The 13,645-nt window shown below is 48.3% G+C and overlaps 1 protein-coding gene across 4 annotated transcripts in view; it reads right to left on the minus strand.

The window, feature by feature from the left end:
- The window catches only part of OGDH (oxoglutarate dehydrogenase), an 84,567-nt gene that overhangs the window by 42,355 nt on the left and 28,567 nt on the right, over positions 1-13,645 (minus strand). For all 4 annotated transcript variants that reach the window (XM_007524396.3, XM_007524397.3, XM_007524395.3 and 1 more), the window contains one exon: positions 45-236. In XM_007524396.3, coding sequence (XP_007524458.1) covers positions 45-236 — 192 coding nt within the window. The remainder of the gene's footprint in view (positions 1-44; positions 237-13,645) is intronic.

The raw sequence follows: 13,645 nt of genomic DNA on the forward strand, positions 1-13,645 counted from the left end.
TACCATTCCGGGGGTTGCTTTGGAGCCCACTGGTGCCTCCTTACCTGGTAGGCTCTGATGAGAGACTGCACTGCCAGGTGATCCTCCACCAGCTTGTCCACATTGGGCTGAGCTCCCACAACAGGTTGCACTCGAGCCATGGTGGACAGAGAGCCCGCGCTCAAGGGTAGTGGGCTCTGATAGGCAGTGCCGGGGGGTGCTCCAGCATTGGTATTTCTGAAGAAGATGTCCCATGACTGAAGGCAAAGAAAAACACATGGGTTACTCCACTGCTCATCAAGGCCTAGTGTGCATTTTTACCCCAAAAGAGAACTGCTGGTTACACTCATCCACTGACATGTTGCTTGAATCCACTTGCTCCTCTGGACAACACCCGGCCCCATCCGCCCTCAAACGGGTGGGTCTCTCTGAGGTTAGGCCCATATATATATTTATTTCTTTATTGGGGATTAATGGTTTACAGTTGAGAGTAAAATACAATAGTTTGTACATATGTAATGTTTCCACATAATACAACCCCTACTAGGTCCTTCTCTGCCATCATGTTCCGGGATCTGAACCCCACCCCCACTAAGTACTCCTCTGCCATCGTGTTCCAGGACCTGACACCCCTCCCCCTGCCTCTTTCACTTTGGTGCAGTACACCAGGTCCATTTCTATTTCAAAACACTATTCCCTGCTTGTGCCATCCATGGAAACGCCAAAGTCATATCAATGCTTCAGCAGACAGGCCAGAAGGCAGGGAACCGGAGGAGCCCCTCTCAGCCCTGCCACCCGCAGACTTACGCTTTGAACTCTCCTGTCTGACTGTCTTGGGTTGCCGGAGCACCTCACACCTGGCACAACTGACAGGGGTGCTGAGTGAGTTTAGAGCCCTTCAAGCCTCTAGAGGCTCACAGAACCTCTAGGGTAACCTGCTCCTGCTCTTACCCAAGAACACAAGATAGGGCTTTCGGCCTTCACACAGGAGACAGACCAGGCATCACATCAAAGACTGAAGTGTCTGCTTTCATTCCCTTACTCACTGGAGTCTTGTCCATTCTTCAGGAGGGGTCACTAGGGTGGATTTTTTTTTTTTTTGCACCTCTAGGGTTATAGCTGGGGCTCAATGCCTACACTACAAATCCACTGTTCTTGGTGGCTATTTCATTGCTGTTGGATAGGACAGAGATAAATTGAGAATGGAAGATAGAGGGAGAGAAAGATACCTGCAGACTTCACTGCTTGTAAAGTGCCCCCCCCCACACACACACACAGGTGGGGAGCCAGGGCCTCCAACCAGTATCCTTGCGTGGATCCTAGTGCTTCATACTATGAGCACTTAGCCTGGTGCACTACTGCTTGGTCAGCCACTAAGGACTTTTAAGAGCTTAGTGGCCAGGGGTGAACACAGACTCAAGATACTATTAAAGAGATTCAATCAACATGGTTCTAGTCCCTGGCAAAACCATGCACAGTACTGCTCAGCCCTGGTTTCCAGTGGTGCTGGGGACTGAATCTGGGACGTCGGTGCCTACAGCTATGGATGTTTTCACACAATCATTACTATCCCCTGACTTATCAACAACCCCCATCCACCACTTTTTACTATTTCAGAGATCAGAGAACCTAAAAACGAGATCCTATTACAAAGCAAAAGACTCTAAACTATTAATGCCCAGAAAGTGTAGAAACTTGAAAATGTTGTCCTTGTCATTCATTGTCCAGTCTTCAACATTCTTCGGTCAATAACTGGCTCTGGAGATAAGACTTTTCACTGGGCTCTGGTATTTAGTTTTGCGGGTGCTAAGTGGATATAACCCTCGCCTGGGACGGGGCAGGAGCCAGACAGATCTACCACATGCCCACAGACACCAAGCTTGGCATTGAGGCCTGCTGTCACATGCTGTCAAGGTGTGGGAGGCAGTGTGGCCTCTCATTAATAATGTCTTTGGGGAGCTTTGTGGGATGTTTACATCACTCCACTGTAAGAACATATTCCTTTTGTACTAAAAAAAAAATCCTTAACTAAACTACTGGGCTCAATTCCAGCACTAATAAAAACCCTGCAGGTTGGGGGCTCGAACTGGGATCCTTACACCAGTCCTTGTGCTTTGTGCCACATGTACTTAACCCGCTGCACTACTGCCCAATTCCCTTTATTTTTTTTAAACCAGAGCACCACATACAGGTGGTGTGGAGGACTGAATCTGCGATCTTGGAGCCTCAGGCATTAGAACCTGTATGCATAACCATTGCATAACCTACACCAGCAGTGAAGGGCAGTGTGACTGCTCCACCTTAGCTGGGGAACAAGCTCCACCCATCCAGTCAGTATCTCAGTCTCGAGTCACCTGATGGCCACCATTTCCCTCTGCCTGGAGCCTAGCCCAGGGCCCTGATGGAATCAGAAGGGGAATGGGTGGGGCAGCCTCTGGCTTCCTCTTCAATGGATCCAAAGGCCCAAGCTCAAAGGTCTTTACATAAATGGATAAAGACTACTGACTGCTGGCTTAGCTATCAGGTCCCAGAACTGTCAGACACCTCAGCTGATACTAAGGTCACATTCAAACTGTCAAACATGAAATTCACAGCAACACTGGATGTGCGGCCTTTCTAAAATAAGAGTTGCACCTCACACTGGGTTTTGGTTGGTAGCTCAAGGAGGCAGCATCTCTCCCAGCCAGCCTGCACAGGGGCACTTCCTGATCAGAGTGCGCCCGCAAATTTCACACAACCCCTCAGACCCCAGATTACTGTCCATGCCTGGTGTGTGACCCTGCTGTGCCCGTGTAGACTGCACTGCAGTCCCACAACCTGCCTCTGTCAAAGTCTTTCCTCAGACACTGACTGAACTACCTACAGGAGATCTGAAATAGGAAGGTTGAAGGCAGGTACTTAACCCCACAGAAACTTCGGAGAAACACTCTTGCTTCAGGGCTCAGGAAACCTTAGGGGGATAGCTACAGCACACCTAGTGCTGGACTTCTGATGAGCCACCCTTGGCAAGGCTGTGCCTGGCCCCAGCCCTAAACATTGGTCCCTTTGGAAGCAGGAGCTAATAGAGCCCAGTCAGTCACAGGACTGCTGACAGGAAGACAGTTACAATGAGGAGTAGTACTTGCAGAGCAAGGGAGAAAGCATAATGGCTTTCCTGCCTGAGGCTCTGAAGTCCCTGGTTCAATCCTTAGCACCATCACAATCAAGAGTTGATCAGAGCTCTGTTTTCACTTCCTCTTTCTCTCTGTATCTCTCATTAAATAAATATTTAAAAGATGATTAAAAAAACAGTAGTATTTAAAAAAGGAGTTCCATTTGCTTGCATTCTTCAGATTATAAACTCAAAGCCAATTTATACTCTGGGAGCAATGCTAGTTTTTATAGCATCTTGCCAAAAGGCTCCCTTTCTCCTTTCTGCGGGCAGCTAATCTCAGAAGTAAACATCTGAGATTACAGGAAAGCTGCCTCAGCTCCCTCTGGAGCCTGCTGACATGTCGGTAGCTCCTCCCTGGCCTCTGCCCTAGAGGGACGTGGCAGCAGTCAGAGCACTGCAGAAAGCTGGGCTGCCTGGTGCCACCATGTCCTTCTGAGCCCACAGCAATGCCTCTCTCACAGCCTTGCCAAGCTGCTCTTGACCAGAGGGAGCCACTGGGATGCCCTGAGACCTGTGTGGACCAAGGTCATGGGCAGGAACAGGAGTGCAGGCAACGGAGGCCCAAGGCTCTCCTCCCTCCTGGAGTCACCTTGTAGCCTTGGAAGGGGTTTCTCAGACCCTGGAGGACGGCAGGTCCTTGGGAGCAGCGAGCTTCCTGTGCCACACAGAAGGGCAGCCTTTGGACTTTGGCCTAGCCTTGCTTCAGGGCAGGGATGAGGCAAACAACGCTGAGGGTTTGTTATGTAAGCTTGCAGGGACCAGACCTTCACTGCAGGCAGGCACCCAGGGCACATCAGGAGGCAGTCTTCCTGCCAGCCCTCAGGATCGAAGGGACTTCACCCTCTGCCTGGGGACCTGCACCCAACAGTGTGGTCTACTGACAGCATCAGACTTCTCATCGGACTGTGAGGAACAACAGTGGGCACCGGGCATCCTGACCTCAGGAGCCTGAGTGAGTGGCCCCACTCCAAAGAACTCTCACCTGTTAAGTAACAAGCATTTAGAAAAGTGACTCTCCTACCCTCAATCCATCCACAGGTGGCAAAGCCGAGTGGCCCAAAGGCCACGAGGTGCCCTCCAGGGGTGGGGGTATGTAGGGAAGTAGAGCAAGAGGGCCAGAGGCCAGCCACGGCACAAGCTCACCCCATGTTCCTTTCCAGGACAGGGCATTTTTTGCTAAACATATAATACAAATAACCATTAAAAATCCTGATCCTGGGAGGCGGAGCTACGAGCAGCAGATCACTTCCTCTCCTCTCCTCTCCTCTCCTCTCCTCTCCTCTCCTCTCCTCTCCTCTCCTCTCCTCTCCTCTCCTCTCCTCTCCTCTCCTCTCCTCTCCTCTCCTCTCCTCTCCTCTCCTCTCCTCTCCTCTCCCGGATCAACTAGGAATACCAAAGGAGACCACCCTGACCGAAACAAGACAGGACTAGAATGACCACAGGAACCCAGTAAATCACCCGTGAGTACAAACACGCGTGGCTGGTGACAGAGAGGAGAGAGGGGCCTAAGGAGAGATTAAGTGACTGCTAACAGTTCAACAGTTTATCACTGGAGACACCACCTCCAGTCTGCTCCACAACAAGGAGACAGCTGAAGGGAGGAAAGGACTCCCCAGAGACTCACCAAGTGCAACTCTGAGTCTCCATTGCTACTACCCTCAGAATCTGGAGCAGCAACAGGGAGGGACACCAGGGGACAGAGATCTAACCAGGAAACTCAGGAGAAGTCCTATACCTCTGTGGCATAGCTGAGGGGCTGTGAAAGTCTCTTTGCATAACCACTGGATTATCTCTGCCACACCCTGCTTTATCTCTTGGTCAGGAGTCAGTGATTAAGCTAAGAAGCCTATTGATAGTTTAAAAGCCCTCAGGCTCCCATAGCCTACAGGGAAGAAAAATCCTGATCCTTTGGTCTGGGAGGTGGCGCAGTGGTAAAGCTCTGGACTCTCAAGCATGAGGTCCCGAGTTCGATCTCCGGCAGCACATGTGCCAGAGTGATGTCTGGTCCTTCTATCTTTCTCATAAAATCTTAAAAAAAAAAAAAAAAAATCTCCTGATCCTGAGGGACCAGGCAGTAGTGCAGCGGGTTAAGTGCACATGGCATGAAGCGCAAGAACCAGCGTAAGGATCCTGGTTCGAGCCCTCAGCTCCCCACCTGCAGGGGAGTTGATTCACAGGCAGTGAAGCAGGTCTGCAGGTGTCTTTCTCTCCCCATCTCTATCTTCCCCTACTCTCTCCATTTCTGTCCAACAACGACAATATCAATTAATAATAATAACCACAACAACGATAAAACAACAAAGACAGCAAAAGGGGAAAAAATGGCTTCCAGGAGCAGTGGATTCATGGTACAGGCACCGAGCCCCAGCAATAACCCTGAAGGAAAAAAAAAAATTCTGATCCTGTGGTCCAGGGGGTAGCACAGTGGGTAGAGTTCCCAACTTACAAGCACAATAGGGCTTCCCTTCAATCCCTGGCACTGTGTGTGCTGGAGTGATTCTCTCCCTCATAGTCAATCTTTTAAAAAAATCATGCTTGGGGAGTCCGGCAGCGCAAGCGGGTTAAGCACAGGTGGCGCAAAGCACAAGGATCGGTATAAGGATCCCGGTTCGAACCCCGGCTCCCCACCTGCAGGGGAGTCGCTTCACAGGTGGTTGAAGCAGGTCTGCAGGTGTCTATCTTTCTCTCCTCCTCTCTGTCTTCCCCCTCCTCTCTCCACTTCTCTCTGTCCTATCCAACAACGACAACAATAATAACTACAACAATAAAAAAACAACAAGGGCAACAAAAGGGAATAAATAAATAAAATAAATATTAAAAAAAAATCATGCTTGAGGGGCTGGGAAATAGGCCCAGAGTTAGAACCCCAGCACCATGGACAGCACAGGAGGGGGAAGTACTTGGATGGTGGAGTGTTGCTGTGCTGTCTGTTAGAATGAAAATGCTGAGCAGGGAAGGCTGCTAAGCACAGATGAGTGAGTGTACACACAAGGATCTGGGCTTTTACCCAGCATCACATTAAAAAGAATAAAGTAGGCTCACAACGATGTAGCCAAACGATGCAAGCCCACCTCCCTCCCATGGCACTCTGTCAGCTCTGAGGGCCCGGAGCTCTGGCTGCTTGAGTCCCTCAAACTCTTAGAGGCACACATTTCCTAAGCATCACACACCCCCAGCCCCGGCTTGATCTTAGAATGTCTCCACTCAGCTTGCAGCGGATACTTAGCTTTCACTCGCTCCCTGTGTTTACTCACAGCCCATGGCCAGTGTGACCACGGCCTGCATAGCATCTCCCAGGCTGTCACTGTCATCACATGTGTCTCCTGAGCATAGGCACAGCCTCCTGCCAGACCCTCTTCCTTGCCTTTAAGGCTCAGCACAACCAGCCTTCGGCCCTTCACAGGAAGGTGGCATCTGCTCTGTACCTGCATCAGCCACCCTCCCTGCCATCTGGCCCGTGTGGGCCTCAAATGCAGCAACCTAGGAGCCACTTGTCAGTCCTCCAAGACAAAACTGTCCAAGTGCCAAACCATCACCCAAGTGAGACACTGCTTCGTGTTCCTTACACCTTTCTAAGGTGTTGATTGTGTGAACCCTATAAATGCAAGCAGTAAGCCCCTTAAGAATCAAAGACTGAGGAGTTGGGCGGTAGCACAGTGGGTTAAGTGCACATGGCACAAATCACAGGACAGCATGAGGACCTCGGTTTGAGGCCCCGGCTCCCCACCTGCAGGGGAGTCACTTCACAGGCAGTGAAGCAGGTCTGCAGGTGTCTATCTTTATTATTATTATTATTTAATTTATTTATTGGGGAATTAATGTTTTACATTCAACAGTAAATACAATAGTTTGTACATGCATAACATTCCCCAGTTTCCCATTTAACAATACAACCCCCACTATGTCATTTATCATCCTTCATGGACCTGTATTCTCCCCACCCACCCCAGAGTCTTTTACTTGGGTGCAATACGCCAATTCCATTTCAGGTTCTACTTGTGTTTTCTTTTCTGATCTTGTTTTTCAACTTCTGCCTGAGAGTGAGATCATCCCATATTCATCCTTCTGTTTCTGACTTATTTCACTCAACATGATTTTTTCAAGGTCCATCCAAGATCGGCTGAAAACGGTGAAGTCACCATTTTTTACAGCTGAGTAGTATTCCATTGTGTATATATACCACAACTTGCTCAGCCACTCATCTGTTGTTGGTGCAGGTGTCTATCTTTCTCGCCCTGTCTTCCCCTCCTCTCCATTTCTCTGTCCTATCTAACAACAATGACATCAATAGCAACAACAATAACTACAACAGCAATAAAAAACAAGGGCAACAAAAGGGGAAAAAATGTCTATGTGTATATATATATATATATATATATATATATATATATATATATATATATATATATACACACACACACACACACACACATATATATGAATCAAAGACTGAGGGGTCGGGTGGTCGCGCACCTGGTTGAATGCACACTGTTACAATACGCAAGGACCCAGGTTCGAATTCCCACTCCCCACCTGCAGGGGGAAAGCTTTACGAGTGGTGAAGCAGTGCTGCAGGTGTCTCTCTTCTCTATCCCTCCCTTCCCTCTTGATTTCTGGCCATCTTTATCCAATAAATAAAGATTAAAAAAAAAAGAAATGAAAGAATCAAAGACTGAACTTAGGGAAGATCTGCTCACCTCAGCTGACTGGCTAGACAGGACGGTCTTCACCGATTCCTCTGGGTGCCAGGAGCTGCTGAGGGGCAACTTCAAAATGTTGTTTAACAGCCCTTATCATGGAAATCCCATCAAGGGTACCATGGACCCGCTTTGGGTCCATGTGTTTGGGGAAGGGGTTCAGGAGTGCACTTACCTCAGACAGCGAGGCTGACTGTGCACAAGTACTTGAGTTAGAGCCTGGCACCAACATGGGAGCACCACAGATGGTACCAGGGGAGCTCCCTAGGAGGTGAAGCAGTGCTGTGGTGTCTCCTTTCTAAATTAAAGGAGATGGGAGACAGCTCGCCCAGTGTAGGGCACACCCTGCCATGCCCAAGCACCTGCGTTTGAGCCCTGAGCCACCACTTTGTGGAGTATCATACAAAAGGGGAAGCTGCACTTGAGGTGGAGTGGTGCTGTGGTGTCTCACTTTCTATTAAGACTCAGTTTGGAATCGGGCAGTAGCACAGCGAGTTAAGCGCAGGTGGTGCAAAGCGCAAGAACCAGAGTACGGATCCTGGTTTGAGCCCCCAGCTCCCCACCTGCAGGGGACCCACTTCACAGGCCGTGAAGCAGGTCTGCAGGTGTCTCTTTCTCCCCCCCCGCATCTCCCCATCTCTCTAGATTTTTCTGTCCTATTCAATGATAGCAGCAACAACAATAGTAACCACAACAATGATAAAACAACAAGGGCAACAAAAGGGGAAAAAATGGTCTCCAGGAGCAGTGGAGTCATGGTGCAGGCACCAAGCCCCAGCAATAATCCTGGAGGCCAAAAACAAACAATACTCAGTTTGAAGTGCCAACAATAGCACTGGAGACAGAAAGACAGCTTGTGAAACCTGGAGCTGGGTGGTGCTGCAAATATTCCAGGTCATCAGTTCATTCCCTGATACTGCATTAGAACACACAAAATACATGCACATATACATATATATATTTATATAGGCTTTCCCTGAGTCCAAGATAGAGCTAGAGCAAACCACAGCAACTCGAAAACTATAGCCCAAGGCAGTTCCAAACTGTCAAAGTGGGGAGCTGGGTACAGGTGCACCTGGTTAAGTAGACATACCATCATGGACAAAGACCCAGGTTCAAACCCCTACAACCCCACCTGTCTCTCTCCCCTTCTGTCTTCCCCTCCTCTCTCCACTTCTCTCTGTCCTATCCAATGATGACAACATCAATAACAATAACTACAACAATAAAACAAGGGCAACAAAAAGGGAAAATGAATAAATAAATATTTAAAAAATTTAAAAAAATAACTCAGAGGTTAACTGATAGTCTTGAATCTAAGCCTCCTGTGCCCACACAGAAAGCCTCCTGACATGACGCTGGCCCAGAGTGTCATTTCAACACTTAGGAGCTGGCTGAGAAAGGCATGAAGGGAAATGGATGTTGGGTAACCAGAACTGAGGACAAAGAACAGGTCACAGCTCCAGCACCAGGCTCCAGTGTGACGTCTCTGCAGCAGAACCAGAGACTGGCAAGTGTATCCAGAGGCCTGAGAGCATGCCACACCTTAGCATACACCTGCCCGGCTGCACATACAAGGGCCAGCAGGGTCTGGAGATTCTATCATTGAGATGCTGGTCATAACCATTAACAAGTGTCATCTAGCTATGGCTCTAGAATGTCTATCTGACTTGTCCCCAACATGGCCAAGATACAGGCCCTCAAGTTCTGCAAGAGTTAGGAGATGTGCTGGACTTGACAGAGGCCAGACTAGACAAAGAGATGGCCCTTCAGTTACATGGGCAGTGGGCAAAGGCTAGGACAATGGAAGCTATTTTGCCTGAAGCTTGCGGTTTTGATTTGCTTGACCGCCACAAACATGTTTCACAAACTATTTTGCTAAGCTGGAATCTCACCTATGTACAATTTCACAGGTCTCAGCTAATGTTTTCATTCATATAGTCAAAGACAGATCACAGCGCCTCCTCTATAGTTTCAGGGCTCAAACCTGGGCTGGTGAAACATGTGCCCTATCTGCTGAGCTATCTGGCTAAGCATACCCATTACCGTGTGTGCAAGGACCCAGGTTCAAATCCCTCATCCCCTGCCCATCTTCAGGGGTGAAGCTTCATGTGTGGTGAAGCAGTGCTTCAAATGTCTCCCTCCCTAACCCCAGCCCTCTCAATTTCTGTTCTATCAAATAAAAGTGGTCCAGGAGGTGGCTCAGTGGATAAAAGACTGGACTCTTAAGCATAAGTTCCTGAGTTCAATACCTGGCAGCATATGTACCACCAGAGTGATGTCTTTCTTTCTCTCCCCCTTTCTCAATAAATAAGTCTTTTAAAAAGTAAATTAGGGAGTCAGGCAGTAGCACAGTGGGTTAAGCGCACGTGGCACAAAGTTCAAGGACTGGCTGAGGACCCCGGTTCAAGCCCCTGGCTCCCCACCTGCAAGGGAGTCACTTCACAAGTAGTGAAGCAGGTCTGCAGATGTCTCTCTCCTCCTCTCTGTCTTCCACTCCTCTCCATTTCTCTGTCCTATCCAACAATGATTCAATAACAATAATAACTCCAACAATAAAGGGCAAATAAACATTAAAAAAAAGTAAATTAAAAAACAGGTGGGAGTAAATAGCATAATAGTTATGCAAAGAGACTCTTGCCTAAGGCTCCAAAGTCCCAGATTCAATCCCCACACCACCATAAGCCAGAGCTGAGCAGTGCTCTCTGGTAAAAAAATACATAAAGCAAAAATGGCTGCTGGGAGTGGTGGGTTTTTTGTGGAGGCACTGAACCCCAATAACCCAACTGGCAAAAACAGGAGTTAGGGAGGCTAAGCAGGTAGAGCGCATGCCTTCCATATGTGAGGACCTGCGTTCAATCCCTGGCACCGTATCAGAATACCAATAATAAAAACAGGTGGGAGCCCATGGGTTGTGTAGTGATGGTTTGATCTTTTTTAGAACAACATTAAAAACTAGTCAACTCGTCTATCCATCCCTCCTGGCATCAATAGTCAGACCACGGCAATATATGGAGAAACTCAAACTGACTTTCCATGGTGAGAGGCATAAAGTCAGCCAGATCGGAGGGGGCACAGAAAAAAAAAAAAAAAGAAAAGAAAAGAAAACACTTTCTCCCAAGAAGATTAAAGACCAGCCACAAAACAAAGTAAAAGACATGTAAGATGCTGGTGGGGCAAACTGGGGCAGGCTGGGCTGAAATCTGCCCCCCCAACCCCCATTCCAACATCACCAATCAGGAATTTAAGAACTATAGGAATGGGGGTGGGGAGGGGTGAAGGAGGGAAGAGGGCAGCAGCTCTGGAATTTAGACCCTAGGGGCAGATTCAGAGACCACCCCACCCCCAATCTGCTAGCTACTGTTCCCTAGGATGATAGTCCCACAAAAATGATATGGGAATTAAGAGCAGCAATTGGTGAGAAGGGATGTGGGGACTGCAATTTGCTCAAGCTCTGGGAGCCAGGAGCCACAGGCCCTGAAGTCAATTCCTGGCCCATAGGGAGCAGATCCTGTCCTCACCAGCCTGGGAGCCTGAGCTGAGACAACAACCTAGTGACCTCTGAGCACTCAGCTTCAGGTCACTACGCAGGTGCAAATAGAGGGCCCAGATCCTCAGAGCATCCAGCAATCTGAGAAGACATGGGGATCAAATTACCTACACTGCTAGAACAAGGCAGCAAGCGAAAGAAAGCACCACATTCAACAGAGCTAGGTGAACTTCCTGTAGAGGACGGCAAATCTTTGGTCCTAAAGATGCTCAGAGAGTGGGGGTAGATAGTATAATAGTAATGAAAAGAGACTCTCCTGCTTGAGGCTCCAAAGTCCCAGATTACCCCACACCACCATAAATCAAACTGAGCAATACTCTGGGGGAAAAAATAAGATGCTCAAGATAAGGGAGAAAATTCAAAGAAAGCAGGGGAATATAAACTTTACAATGGACAAGGATACAGGTTCAAGATCTTAACCAGCCCACAGGAGCACCATGCCAGGGAAAACTTCTCCAGTGGTGCCTCTTATTGTTTTAATTTTTACCACCAGTGTTACTGCTGGGATTTGGTCCCTGCTCAACAACTCCACTGCTACAAGTGGTCATTTTTTATTTTACGGGGGGCGGGGGGCATCTGCAGCATTGCCTCACCACTTGTGAGGTTTCCACCTGCAGGTGAGGACTGGGAGGTTGATGTATGGCAATGTGCGTGCACTCCATAACCTGCCGCTTCCTGCAGTTCTTAATTCCTGACTGGTGATGTTGCAGGTCTGTAGGGATAGGATATGGGGGGTGGGGAGGAGAAGCACGAAGGATTTCAGCATACCCTGTCCCAGTTCATCCCACCAGCCTTAGTAAGAGCACCTCAATCTTTAAAAGATTGAGGGGCCAGGTGGAGTCACACTTGGTTAAGTGCACACATTACACTGCACAAGGTCCCTGGTCTTCACCAGCAGGGTAACACTTAATGAGTGGTGAAATAGGACTGTCTCTCTTTCCCCTCCCTTTTGTCTTTATCCAACACTAAACATTCAAAAAAAAAAAAAAGCTTGGGGGCTAGGTGGTAGTGCAGCAGGTTAAGCATACACGTCTCAAAGCACAAAGACTGGCTTAATGATCCCAGTTGGAACCCTAACACCTGGCTCCCCACCTGCAGGGTGGTGTCTGCAAGTAGGTTTACCTTTCTCTCCCCACTGTCTTCCCCTACTCTCTCGATATCTGTCGTATCCAACAAAAAAAAGGGGGGGGATGGTTTCCAGGAATATCCTGGAGGCAAAAAAAAGAAAAAAGACTAGGAGCAGTGGTTGCCCAGGTGAGCAATCCCACTGAAAACCCTGGCCTGAAGACAGAAATTCAGAGGGAAAAAAAAATCATAGGGTCCATCAACAGAAAGGGAGAAGTAACAAAGTGGTGAATCTGAGGACAAGAAACTCAAGAAAAAGCAGCAAAAAATAAAGAGAAATAAAATTATGGGACAACATCAAGAAATACAATATTCACATTACAAGGATGTCAGAAAAGTAAATATTTAAGAATTGGTCCAAAAAAAGTCCAGGGTGGGGTAGAGAGCATAATGGTTATGCACAGAGACTCTCATGCCTGAGGCTCCAAAGTCCTAGGTTGAGTCCTAGGTTCAATCCCCCACACCACAAGCCAGAGTCAGTGCTCTGGTGTAAAAAAAAAAAAAAAAAAAAATCAGCCCAGAACTTCCCCAAACTGAAGGAGAGCTTCAGACCTAGAAAGGTGCGGTGTTAAGCTTGAAGAAAACTTTATTCAAAATCAAACCCAAGGTACATGATTAAAATGATAAAGATTGGGATGGGAAGGTTGGCAGGCAGTAGTGCAGTGTGTTAAGCTCACAAGGTGCAAAGCACAAGATGGTATAAGGATCCCAGATCGAGCCCCCAGCTCCCCACCTACAAGAGGGTCAGTCACTTCACAAGCAGTAAAGCAGGTCTGCAGGTGTCGTCTGCCTTTCTCTCCCCGTCTCCCCCTCCTTTCTCCATTTCTCTGTTCTATCCAACAACAACTACATCAATAATAACAATAACCACAACAACAGGGAGGCAACACAGCGGGTTAATCGCAGGTGGCGCAAAGTACAAGCACTGGCATGAGGATCCTGGTTCCAGCCCCTGGCTCCCCACCTGAAGGGGAGTAGCTTTACAGGCGGTGAAGCAGGTCTGCAGGTGTCTATCCTTCTCCCCCCCCCCCCCCCCCCGTCTTCCCTCTCCTTTTTCCACTTCACCTCTCTCCTCTCTCCACATCAATAACAATAACTACAACAATAAAAAACAAGGGCAACAAAAGGGAAAATAAAAAT

This window comes from Erinaceus europaeus, chromosome 14, assembly GCF_950295315.1.
Source record: "Erinaceus europaeus chromosome 14, mEriEur2.1, whole genome shotgun sequence".
NCBI classification, from domain to species: domain Eukaryota; kingdom Metazoa; phylum Chordata; class Mammalia; order Eulipotyphla; family Erinaceidae; genus Erinaceus; species Erinaceus europaeus.